This window comes from Watersipora subatra, chromosome 4 (genome assembly GCF_963576615.1).
Source record: "Watersipora subatra chromosome 4, tzWatSuba1.1, whole genome shotgun sequence".
NCBI classification, from domain to species: Eukaryota; Metazoa; Bryozoa; class Gymnolaemata; order Cheilostomatida; family Watersiporidae; genus Watersipora; species Watersipora subatra.
This window is the reverse complement of record NC_088711.1, coordinates 23,757,233-23,770,577: the sequence shown is the minus strand read 5'-3', so window position 1 is coordinate 23,770,577 and position 13,345 is coordinate 23,757,233. Positions and strand designations below refer to the sequence as shown.

Genomic DNA, 13,345 nt, shown 5'->3' with positions numbered 1-13,345 from the left:
TCATTTATCTATATGTATCTATATGTACAGGACATGTATCTATATGTATATATACATATATATATTTATATGTATAGGACGACGTAGAGGAACAATGGCAGAACTCAGCAATATCGAAGAAAGAAAAGTTTGGGAGAAACGATTTGATGCAAATTACATCAAGCCTATCTTTGATCAGTCGGTATGGCAGTTTATTCTAACTCTAACCGATAAGACAAACGTGTCATCATCTCCAGATCTGCTTAATGCTTGACTTTGTCTTTCCTAGACGGAAAATGTTGCCAAGCTAAAAGCACAACTCCAGACAGCTAAGCAAGATGGTATGAAGAATGCTTTGCGCACCGATGGCAGCACTCTACACCCCAACTTCTTGATGTCTAGCGGCTTATGGGCTTATAGACGACCTTTGACCTTGCCGGCTGTTCAAAACCTTCTTCACTCAGCCATTAGTGTAAGATGTCGCTCTATGTTATTTCCTCTTCTTGATTTCTGCGCTAGTTTAACTGCTGAGTAGCCAAGCTCCACATATTACTTGTAATTTACTCTCTGCAGAGTTGTCCCAACCTTACTAATATGGCCGACAACTACTTGAGTTTGACTGCTGTAAAACATCTACCAAACATTCTGCGCCTGCTACGAGTACTCAGCAACACATTCCACAGTCAATACAGCAGAGCTGACGCTGCCAATACGAGTTTGATGGAATTCATTGACAGCAATAGTGATATTCCCGACCTTGAGACGCTGGTAGACAGCTTCATACAAGCTTGGAACCTGATGATTGAATGCAGCAGTGAGTTAATAACCATAATTTTCACCGCTCGTATTCAAGCAGGTGTTGCTTGGGAGCCGAGTCTAATTTCAACACTTTCTTTCCTTTCCAGACAGTCAACAGTACACACATAGATTTTCATACCAAATTGCTACTTTCTGCTTTCATGACAACAATCCACAAATAGGTTTCTTGATGACAATTATTTTTGATGCATGCGAAAAAACGTTTGTGATTTTCTAATCAGATGAATCGTGGCGCATTTATGAGGAAAATGAAAGCTGTAAGATTGCCGGTTGAGCCAGGCATTGTTTGGAGTGGGCTCGCATTTTCACATTAACCTCCCTACAGGAGGAAAATATTCGCGGAGTTAAGTTTCACGCAAATTGCCTTTTTATGCATATTCGCGAACTAATTTATTCGCAGATGAACACAATCACTCTCTATTAAGGGTCAACTCTATTGCAGCTAGCAATGGAGTTAACCCTTCACGTGTGTACACCACGTGTTTAGGTTTCTATTTAGCTGACAACTACGAGTCGATCATGGAAATTAATTGGTAATTATGGAAATATGTTTCTGCACTGCAATCAAATACATACCATAATGTTCAGATCGGAATCATTATCATCATCAACTTCAGTATCAGAGGTTGATGGAGTCGATTTCAATGTAAAAAGAATGTAAAAGAGAATTTTGCGATGACGGCGCCATGCCGAATAACTTGTGACAGCCTTGAATAATTTTGTAAAGAATTGTGATGCATTGGCAATTGGGTTAACTCAAACCCCCGGCGATGATTTTTTTTAAATTTGGAACTCAGCTACATTTACTGTTTCTGCCTAGCAGCTAGTTTTTAATTTGAGGCGGTAGTTATTCTCCCTTGTGTTTAAAAATAGAACTAATTATTCGCGGAATTTAATAATTCGCCGAATAGACTGTTCGTGAAATCGCGAATTATTAAATCCATCGAATATTTTCATTCTGTAGGATAAGTTGTAATTAATGCCTAAAGCTATGGCAGTCTGCTAGATTGGGAAGGTTGTAATGTCACTGAACACTAATCTTATTACAGTATACAGTGCACCCCCAGGATACGATTCTGATTCGCTCCAGGGTTGGCATCGTATGGTGAAAAAATTGTATGTAGGGGTATAGAAACTATAGCAATTATATAATGCAAACCTCTCCTGGTAGAAATTGACAAAAATCTTCATAAGTGCTGTACATATAGAAAATTAGCAGCAAAATAGCATGTTAAACTTAGTAACTATAGTTACCTCCAATAACTTTAGTATATTTAGTAAATTTATTGGTTATAATCTGCATTAAATATGTACTGTTACAATGTGCTATAAGCAGTACTACGTACCGTAGAGAGTTCTTACCTTCAAGACAGAGGTACGTATAATATAAACTTTGAACTCACTTCAAAAAGGTTTAGCTTACTAAACACGCTCGCACACACTTAATGCTAAGTTTAGCATGTATGTTTAATTTAATTGTTTTACTGAATTTCAACTTGTTATCACTAAAATTTTATCACTTATCAGTTTTTGTCTCTGCTTTTACTATAACTTTTAGCGGACCTGTTCAAAACTTTTTTAACCTAATTCGGCAAAATCGCCCGAATGATGCTATTTTCATAATTAACCCTTTCGCGGGCGAATTTTCAAAACTAAATCAGACTCCCATGGGCGAATTAATTTTCCAAAAAGTCTCTTTTTTTAAAAGGTTCATACACTTTTCTGTGTGCTATTATGTGCATACATCTATGTTTAAAGGTGCATATGTATACATGTATATGTCCATAGGCATATATATATTATAAACAAATAAAAATGTATAACATAAAATATATGCTTTTCATAATAATTGTCTATTTACGAATGATATTTTCAAAAGCATTCTCCTTTAAAAAGGCCCACATCACAGTCTTTGCACCATGTACTTGTTTGTGTAACAAAGAGCTCCCACAAAAATGTACTTCCTGGATTGACAGGCTCAAAAAACTTTTCAAAATACTCTACTGGTTGAGCATCTACTAGAGTAAATACTGGGCCTATCACTGCTATAAACTGCTGAATTGTTGGAGATTTATCTCTGTTTATGTTGGTTATATTCTGCCAGGCACTGGCATCACTCCTACTCACATCCTCATCATTACTGCTACCAGCCTTTTTATCACTGTCACTTCCAGATTTAAAGTCATTACAATCACAATTCAAACCTGATTCACTGTCATCTCTTGCTACTAAATCTAAAAAGTCACTGTCAGCTCTGAATCTCTTAGTAATTTCGGTACTAGTACTTGCTTTATTAGAATGATCTCGGGAGGTTCTTTTAAAAGTCGCCATGACGGTAAACTAAAGTCAAACTCTCAAAAAATTCGGTAAATAAAAGCTAAAACCGAAGCAAGAAAAATAAAAGTGGATAAATTATTTAGAACAATTTTCTAATTTTTTTCGAAAGTTTATTTATTCATCACTGCTAAAAACGATCGTTTTTTTTCAACTTTGAAGTCAAATTTTGAGGCTAACCTAAACTACTATATCGTAGCTTGCTATTGGTAAAAAAAGTAAACAAAAAACGGCATTTAGCTAACCAGAAACGGCAATAATAAAATACGTTACCGAAACGACAAAAACGTCGCACTGCCCATTAGCAGCCGTATCGCAAAGCGACAAAAACGTCGCACTGCCCGCGAAAGGGTTAAGTGGATTTTTGTTAGCAGGTTAAGAGAAGTTGTCTGACCACTGCCTTTCTGTTTGAAGGCATCGCAACTCCAACTTTGTTACTGGTTTGAAGAAAAGAATTTTATTATTAATTTCCACACAAGAATTGCTGAACTGAGAAAATATTTTTGGCGAACAGCATTACAATGTTTTTGTTATTTTGACGTACGTAATAAGCACACTGACTGCCAAATTTGAACTCGAGCGAAAATCTTGTTGAATTCGTATGGCGAAACAAGATTCGAATAGTGAGGTGAAAAAGTCATGTTCCACTTCTTAAGGTGAAAAAATCGTACCGTAATCGTATCCCGAGGTTGCACTGTATACCAGGGTAATCGTATCCTGAGGGTGCACTGCATACCAGGGTAATCGTATCCTGAGGGTGCACTGCATACCAGGGTAATCGTATCCTGAGGGTGCACTGCATACCAGGGTAATCGTATCCTGAGGGTGCACTGTATACCAGGGTAACCGTATCCTGAGGGTGCACTGTATACCAGGGTAATTGTATCCTGAGGTTGCAGTGTAGATTATTCTGCAAAGCAAGAAGGTAGTCGATTACTTATACCTATAAAACTCTGATTGTCATGTAATCCTACTTGAAACCTGCGCTAAAGAAATAGTACAGCTAGTGGTTAAAGTTCTCCACAAAATGTTGCTTTACACCGGACTTGAACTCACGACATCAGCCTAGTATACCGACACTCTATAACCTGCAATCAACTGTCTTTCGGCTTGCCGCTGACCTAGGAATTACAGGGTGATGCCTGAGATTGCTTCCATCTTCAGTCAGATGGCCTGCGAGTGGATATTTAAGATCCTGGTTCTCAGGAACCACATAGCGTTTTGGGACCAAATGTTTTAGCGACCTGGTTCCAGGCACAGAGCATATGCGATGTTGGAATGGAATCAACTAGAAGATGTGGAACGCACAGCTTTTACGTTGACTAGCAAACACGCACGCAATGACAGATTGATATTTGCTAATATATATATTTCATACAATTGTGATGTACTTGTGATGACAAAGGCGATGAAGCGATTAGTAGAAATGACAGAGATACAAATTGTTGACTGTTGCTAATCAGTGTTTGGTAGTATGAAATGCAAACAATTGTTATACGAACTTTCTTCTGCGAATGAACCGCAGTGGTACTCCTGCATACAAAATTAATTTATTCTGAAAGTCGTTGTATAACGTCAAACTTCCATAACTATATGGGCTTTTTACACTATTAATACAGTAATTTATTTCAAATCCCACGGAGTTCAGTCATAAATTTTATTATGCATCATAAATTTTCTAACATAAATAAGTCACATCTAATTTATACATGTAAACAATAAATAGACTAAATATAATTGTCCGAAAATCTCAAACAATTAAAAAAAAAGTAAAAATGTTTCACGTAATCGTTGCCATTCACTTGTCTAGTTCACTTGTCTAGTTCACTCTCACCAGTCGTTTTGGTCTGCTATTCTTGTAACAATTAAACCAATTGATGTTTGCTTTGGTTGGCTTTTGATCATTCTTCGAAAGTGTTCTTGAACAAATGTCATTGCAGTGAGTCAACACTTGATGTGACAATACTTTTTTAGATCGTTTTTTAGGATATTTCATGATATTTACAACTACGATATTCACAATATAGTCTTTTGAGCGTTATTTTATTTAGTCGGTAAAAATAAATAGCTACCTCCTCTCTATCTATATCATCTAAAATGCATAGCTGCTTCCTCTGTATGTATATCATCTAAAATGCATAGCTGCCTCCTCTGTATATATATATCATCTAAAGTACATAGCTACCTCTGTATGTATATCATCTAAAATACATAGCTACCTCTGTATCTATATCATCTAAAGTACATAGCTACCTCTGTATCTATATCATCTAAAATGCATAGCTGCCTCCTCTGTATCTATATCATCTAAAGTACATAGCTGTTTCCTCTGTATCTATATCATCTAAAATACATAGCTACCTCTGTATCTATATCATCTAAAATACATAGCTACCTCTGTATCTATATCATCTAAAATACATAGCTACCTCTGTATCTATATCATCTAAAATGCATAGCTGCCTCCTCTGTATCTATATCATCTAAAGTACATAGCTACCTCTGTATCTATATCATCTAAAATACAGAGCTACCTCCTCTTTTTCGTTTACTCGTTTTATTCAAAGTAGATAAACCTCTGTTCGTTCTATTTAATCTTTGATTATTGTTACATAGACGATGTCAATCATTAATATATGTGAGACGCGTGATATGCTAGGCAAACCCATGAACATCAATGCAGTTGTTTCTATGGCAAATTTAGATATAAATATAATTATATTAATGTATATAGATATATCGTCACTATTTTGTTGTCATAGCATGTTTCTCGTATTAAAGTTTTTTTGTAGTGGGAACAGTAGTTCGCTTTTCTGGGATGACCCGAAATTCTGCATTGTCAGAAATTCTCTTTGATCAGCACGCTAGTCGAAAGACTGGAAATGCTGCCAGTGCCGGATCTTCCCCTCTTCATCTTGTTAGATTCCTTGTGGAAGCGCATAATAAACTCCTTTCATTTGTTGATGATAACAGCAAGTAAGTAGCTGACTCGTATATTGGCCAATATTTCTACTCCCTTTCGCAGTAGCAATCCCTTTACAATAGCTTTGACATGAGAAATTTTAAAACTATATTCCACAAAAATATTTTTCATGACAATTTATGTTAAGCCAATTTAAGATTCGCTTCCCTCGGTTTGTTTCTGAAATAAGACCTTTAAATTCTGCTCACTGCAAATCTTTGCAGCTTTCAGCAATACCTCGTGAGTGCCTTGCAAAAATTAGAGGAATTAGCTGTTTTCATATTATTAATGCAACTAAAAATATAAGATTTTGCATGGCTCATCAATAGAATTATTAAGTACCTTAAAAAATGCCCTGATCCATATATTTTTTGCAAAAAGTTTTTTCATTACAAATATTAGGCTTGCGTAAACAAGGCTTTACAAAATTATCAGACATAAAACTTGTTCTAACAGAATCAATTTCTGCTAAAAGTTTTGTACTTGGAATTTGCTTAGTCGAGTTGCTATAATAGCTAGTGGTTGCTATAATAGCTAGTGGTTGCTATAATAGCTAGTGGTTGCTATAATAGCTAGTGGTTGCTATAATAGCTAGTACTTTTGGTTTTCAAGCGTAAGTTTTTTAAAGCAGCGCTCTCCGTCTACACAAGATTACATTAATTTGTCATTACTGTTGGGGCAGCTATTAGATTGCAAGATTTTTAGAGTGATTTGTCCAAGTAAAAGGAAGATTCTGTCACCTGGTAATGAACATTTACCTATCACAGGTAATGAACATTTACCTAGGGATGAATCTGTTAATTCTATCACAGGTAATGAACATTTACCTAGTGATGAATCTGTTAACTCTTTCACAGGTAATGAACATTTACCTAGTGATGAATCTGTTAACTCTATCACAGGTAATGAACATTTACCTAGTGATGAATCTGTTAACTTTATCACAGGTAATGAACATTTACCTAGTGATGAATCTGTTAACTCTATCACAGGTAATGAACATTTACCTAGTGATGAATCTGTTAATTCTTTCACAGGTAATGAACATTTACCTAGTGATGAATCGGTTAACTCTATCACAGGTAATGAACATTTACCTAGTGATGAATCTGTTAACTCTATCACAGGTAATGAACATTTACCTAGTGATGAATCTATTAACTCTTTCACAGGTAATGAACATTTACCTAGTGATGAATCTGTTAACTCTATCACAGGTAATGAACATTTACCTAGTGATGAATCTGTTAACTCTATCACAGTAATGAACATTTACCTAGTGATGAATCTGTTAACTCTTGCACAGGTAATGAACATTTACCTAGTGATGAATCTGTTAACTCTATCACAGGTAATGACCGTTTCCGTAGAACTTCTAGCATGAGCCGTTATAGCTGCTCTGCATCTTAATGAACACTATCGGTGAACCACCTTAAAAAATTGCACTAAATGTCTTGGTAAATAAACAGGAGTGTCACTCAGGAGGTAAAACTTCTATTGTGTTATATTTAGGTCATCCGTTCCACTCGTTTCTGTCAACACTGGGAATGTAATAAGCTTATCTGGTAAACAAGAGCTGCTGGACCTGATCCTAACACACAGCGAGTATGAATTGCAAGAGACAACATCATGCAGATACAACTGGCAAGCGATAGAACGAGAAGTTCTTCAAAAGTACATCAGTAACAAGCCAAAGATAAGCTTCACGACTGATCAGCTACCGTGTTTCGTCTACCAGGAGGATTTTAATCTTCACAACCAAATGCAAGCTCTTCAAGATTCACAGGTAATAGCTGAGTTTGTACAGTGTTATATATCATATCTATTACTAGATGAGTTGATACTGTGTTATATCTCTTATATCTATTACTAGCTGATTTGATAATGTGTTATATCTCTTTTATCTATTACTAGCTGAGTTGGTACTGTGTTATATCTCCTATAGCTATTATTAGCTGAGTTGATAATGTGTTATATCTATTACTAGATGAGTTGATACTGTGTTATATCTCTTATATCTATTACTAGCTGATTTGATACTGTGTTATATCTCCTATAGCTATTACTAGCTGAGTTGATACTGTGTTATATCTATTACTAGCTGAGTTGATACTGCGTTATATATCTTATATCTATTACTGGCTGAGTTGATACTGTGTTATATCTCTTATACCTATTACTAGCTGAGTTGATACTATGTTATATCGTTTATATCTATTACTAGCTGAGTTGATACTGTGTTATATCTCTTATACCTATTACTAGCTGAGTTGATACTGCGTTATATATCTTATATCTATTACTGGCTGAGTTGATACTGTGTTATATCTCTTATACCTATTACTAGCTGAGTTGATACTATGTTATATCGTTTATATCTATTACTAGCTGAGTTGATACTGTGTTATATCTCTTATACCTATTACTAGCTGAGTTGATACTATGTTATATCGTTTATATCTATTACTAGATGAGTTGATACTGTCTTATATCTCTTATAGCTATTACTAGCTGAGTTTATACTGTGTTATATCTCCTATTGCTATTAATAGCTGAGTTGATACTGTGTTATATCTCTTATATCTATTAATAGTTGGGTTGATACTGTGTTAAATCTCTTATATCTATTACTTGCTGAGTTGATACTGTGTTATATCTCTTATATCTGTTACTAGCTGAGTTATACTGTGTTACATCTCCTATAGCTATTACTAGTTGGGTTGATACTGTGTTATATCTCTTATATCTATTACTAGTTGGGTTGATACTGTGTTAAATCTCTTATATCTATTACTTGCTGAGTTGATACTGTGTTATATCTCTTATATCTATTACTAGCTGAGTTGATACTGTGTTATATCTCTTATATATATTACTAGCTGAGTTTATACTGTGTTATATCTCTTATATATATATATTACTAGCTGAGTTTATACTGTGTTATATATTCTATTGCTATTACTAGCTGAGTTGATACTGTGTTATATCTATTACTAGCTGAGTTAATACTGTGTTATATATCTTATATCTATTACTGGCTGGGTTAATACTGTGTTATATCTCCTATACATGTAAATTGCCTAATCCATTTCAAGATCTTTTCAAACGCCCCCATTTGACCACATAGAAAGGAAAAAACTTGACTTGACACTTTTAATCTGTTGGCTGTAACGTAACTGCAGTATAATTTATTGGCTTGCATCGACAACTTATTTTTTTCTGATCAATCTCACTGATTTCATAAGCCATTATTGCGGTAATTTTACAATAAGTTGATGGGGGCACACATCTTTGACATTCTTTCACAACAATTCGCTTATTTTTTTCTAAACAGCCAAGTTTATTCTGCAATGTAAATCTCATAACAAAAATCAAAACAACAAAATATTTTTACTATAAAAAAGCAGTACTACCTGTTTGTCGGCTATCTGTATCTAGAGGGCCAAGGTTAGAATAAAAAATAACTTTTGATGTTACTCCAACTTATGACATTCAGATTAGTACATCGCCGCTGCACCAACTGATCTCCTTTGTATTTATGAACAATCGCGCAGCTACCTGTTCTCTGTTTTGTCGACACATCTGACGAACTATCACGACGAACTAGAATATCATGGAATTGTTAACGCAATACACACATCATTTTTGCGCGTGCGGCAAAATAAATTTCCAGTGAGATTGAATTTGAGAACTTGCCCGACTTTATACTTTACATTATATGGATTGTTTTTACGTAATACAAAGCAAAAACTTTACATAAAACTTTTTTGTTATTTGGACTTTACGTTATAGGAAGTATACGTTATAGGAAGTATACGTTATAGGAAGTATATGTTATAAGAAGTATACGTTATAGGAATGTCTACTGTATTCGTATTATTTTTATCTAAGTTTCCTCAGGTTGTATCAACTGTTCTCAGTACCATTTATTCTTTCCAGTAAATACTTAAAATTCGCTCTTTTGGTCTTTTGCTACTCCGTGGCTACAAAACATTTTTAAGCATTTTAAAATTAAAATTATCGTAGTGAGAGCTATTATGCTGCTTCATTTTCTTGCAATTAATTTTATCTTGGTAAAATTTTGAACCAACTTTGAAAAAGTTGATGAGGCCAAGCTATCAGCGCTGAAACAAGGAGGGTAATATTTAAGCAAGTCTTTATGTCAATGATACCCGTGCAATGCCCCAAGATGAGTTAACTGTTCTGGTGACTGCCAGTTTAGGGTATTTTTGTCTACTCATTTTGGAGCACATAGCTGGGTCGCAGAAAATATGGTAGCTGGCTAGGTGATGGCTATAAAATTACATCGATTCTCTTAGGCATCAATTCTTCTGGGGTGCACTATTTGTATGAACCTCCTTTATGAAATGGAAATTTCTTTTGTTAAGTTTTTTGTAAAGATTACCTATTCTCAAAAGTGTTTTTTTTTAGATCTTTCAGTTCATCCTCTACTTCTCCAAGTGAGAAATTTGCTTTAAAAACTTTCAGAGACTTAAACAAATCAACCAATTTTATTATAATTGCACAGCCGGTTTTGGTGGATATTTCAAGTGTGAGGATTCTTTTTTCTATCTTTGCAACATCCAGGCGTTACTATAATACAGGGTTGGAAAAAACCACAGTTTATATGAAAAAACCAGATTTTTTTGGTTTAAACCAGTTTTTATGGTTTTTATAATTCTAAATCTAATTAACATCATTTACTATCGCTGCATGATTGAGTATTGAACATACATATGTGGACTCATCTGTTAAAGATGGTACTGTGGGAGTTGTTATGGGAAAAAAGAGAAAACATATGGAAATTTCAGAATGAGTCTTTAATCAAACATGATCGATGAAATACAGAGCAGAAATCTTATCACATAAAGTGAATATTTTACATACAGCTCTATGTATAAGTAGGAACTTTAATCCAAGTGATTAGTCGTGTGGTAGTGTAGAGCAGAGCATAATGCAGATGCATTGCTAGTGTTTGGAGCAGTGGCAGATGACTCAACTTCTATCACCTGAATATTAGCATCACTCTCTAAATTGGTCTTTGCAGCTTGACATTTTGCCACGTGAGCTTTAAGCCTTTCTGCGTGACCTCGCGTTACGATAGCACACCTATTACGTTTTGCCTTAAAACCTTTGCCTTTTGCAGTTTGAGTAAAAAACTGCCAAATGGGATCCTGTTTGCGAGGCATGTTGGAAGTTTGAGGCACAACTTTAACTTTTCAAAACACAAAAAAACTTAATAAACTGAATTCTAATAATCCAACTACTTTGGCTTGTGCCCAATAAATGAAATATTAGTTTGCAAACTTAAAGCTTTTGCCCAAAAGGAAATAAATGTTTTAATTTCTAATTATAAGTAATCCTTTCTCACTGGCCAGACTTGAGAAAGGATTCATTCATTATTAGAGACGATGATTGGATTAGTATATTTCACATGGTTTTTATATTTCAGTATAAAGATCATTATATCACCTGATAAAACCAATTGAAAATGAAATTCACTAATTCATTGTTGTGCTAGGATTTCATGTAGTTTCAACTTTAGCTCTGCCATCACTTTACTACTGTGTCCTAAATAAACTTCTACAGCTGATAATTACATATAATTGCAATTCTACTACACATGAACAACTAGGAGCTAAAAATATTATGTTTTTCACAAAAAATAATGAAAAAACCATAAAAACTGTTTTTTTTAGCTGCTTCAAACCACTCGGTTTAAACTGAGCCAACCCTGCTATAATATAGTATTTAGTTAGAGTTATACAGAAATATTATTGAAGTTCCAATTCATAATTACATCTGCTACTTGTAGTTCTTATAGTTTATGCACTTTTAACAATTTTTTAACATTATCGGTCTAAAAGCTATTATTAGATAACTTACTTTCACTATATTTCCTTTCCCTAACGCATAGCTGGTAGATATGAAGCGTATCACATAAAATGGACATACAAGACAAAGCATTAGTCTAGCCACCTAATCAAAACATCTATCTACATGTAAGAGCTGCTAATCTTCTAATTTGGTTCTTTGACAGGAGCGTCTCGAGGTTGACATGCAGGAACATATCATAAATTCATTGACACCTCGAATTTCTGTACTCACGATCCATCTCAAAGAGCTCAAAGTTGTTATCAACTTTTTGTCCGTGATGACTCACATAGATGGCGAGGAATCTCTCGATGAGTACATGAATAGCACATTCGGAAGGGAGTCAGGCTATTTATCGAAAGATGTAAAACTCAAACATGTGAAGCATGTTTGGTTACTCGTTAAATACACTCAGGCTGACCTCCTTATGAAGCAGTTTCAGGTAATTTCTGTCGCTGTATTTCTGTTCTTTTATCATTCTGGCTACTGCTGACATATCAAAGCCGATTGCACTAAGTCGTAGCCTTTTTCAAACCAAAGCTCAATTTAATGAGTTCATAGAACTTCAGTAAATACATGATAAACTTGCCGGACAACGGGCTTGTACCAGTTCTGAGCAGTTCCACTACTAGCCCAACACTGAATGGTCATAGAACAAACATGCAGCTGTGTCTTACTAATTGCATAGCCTTCATTAACCAGGACTTCAAAAGAAAATTTTAAAATTGGTTTAATTACTAAATTTAGCAATTCTATATCTATCAATGCTAATTTCGGAGATTTTATGCAATATAGTTGGGGAGTTTAAATTATTCGTCTTTAGCTTTCAAAGTTTCACAGAGGCCAAAAATAGCAGAATTTCAGTCTCTGTATCATGCATAGTAAAGGAATAGAGAATTTCCATCTCTATATCATGCATAGTATAAAGGAATAGAGAATTTCAGTTTCTATATCATGCATAGTATAAAGGGGTAGAGAATTTGCTAGCTTCTTTTACTTTATTCTACTGCTTTTACAAATGCTTGTAAATTCATGTTAGCTTTTTCTGCATCTAAAATTGTAATAGAATGTTTGTGCTTCAATGTGGTAGTTTTGACCGAGTTATAATTAATTTTGAAGAGGTTTTTGCGTTAACCCTGCTTTAAATAATTTTTTGTTATGCGCAAATGTGATTTGCACCCACACCTTGAAGGTAATATGGTTTGCAACCACACCTTGAAGGTAATATGGTTTGCAGCCACACCTTGAAGGTAATATGGTTTGCAACCACACCTTGAAAGTAATATGGTTTGCAACCACACCTTGAACGTAATATGGTTGGCAACCACACCTTGAAGGTAATATGGTTTGCACCCACACCTTGAAGGTAATATGGTT

General features: G+C 34.8%; 1 protein-coding gene across 1 annotated transcript in view; it reads left to right on the top strand.

Annotated features, from left to right (window-relative positions):
* LOC137394714 (E3 ubiquitin-protein ligase rnf213-alpha-like) overlaps positions 1 to 13,345 on the top strand; it is a 66,875-nt gene that overhangs the window by 52,815 nt on the left and 715 nt on the right. The window contains exons 43-48 of the mRNA XM_068081482.1: positions 78 to 181; positions 269 to 451; positions 553 to 793; positions 5,925 to 6,108; positions 7,607 to 7,880; positions 12,135 to 12,410. Coding sequence (XP_067937583.1) covers positions 78 to 181; positions 269 to 451; positions 553 to 793; positions 5,925 to 6,108; positions 7,607 to 7,880; positions 12,135 to 12,410 — 1,262 coding nt within the window. The remainder of the gene's footprint in view (positions 1 to 77; positions 182 to 268; positions 452 to 552; positions 794 to 5,924; positions 6,109 to 7,606; positions 7,881 to 12,134; positions 12,411 to 13,345) is intronic.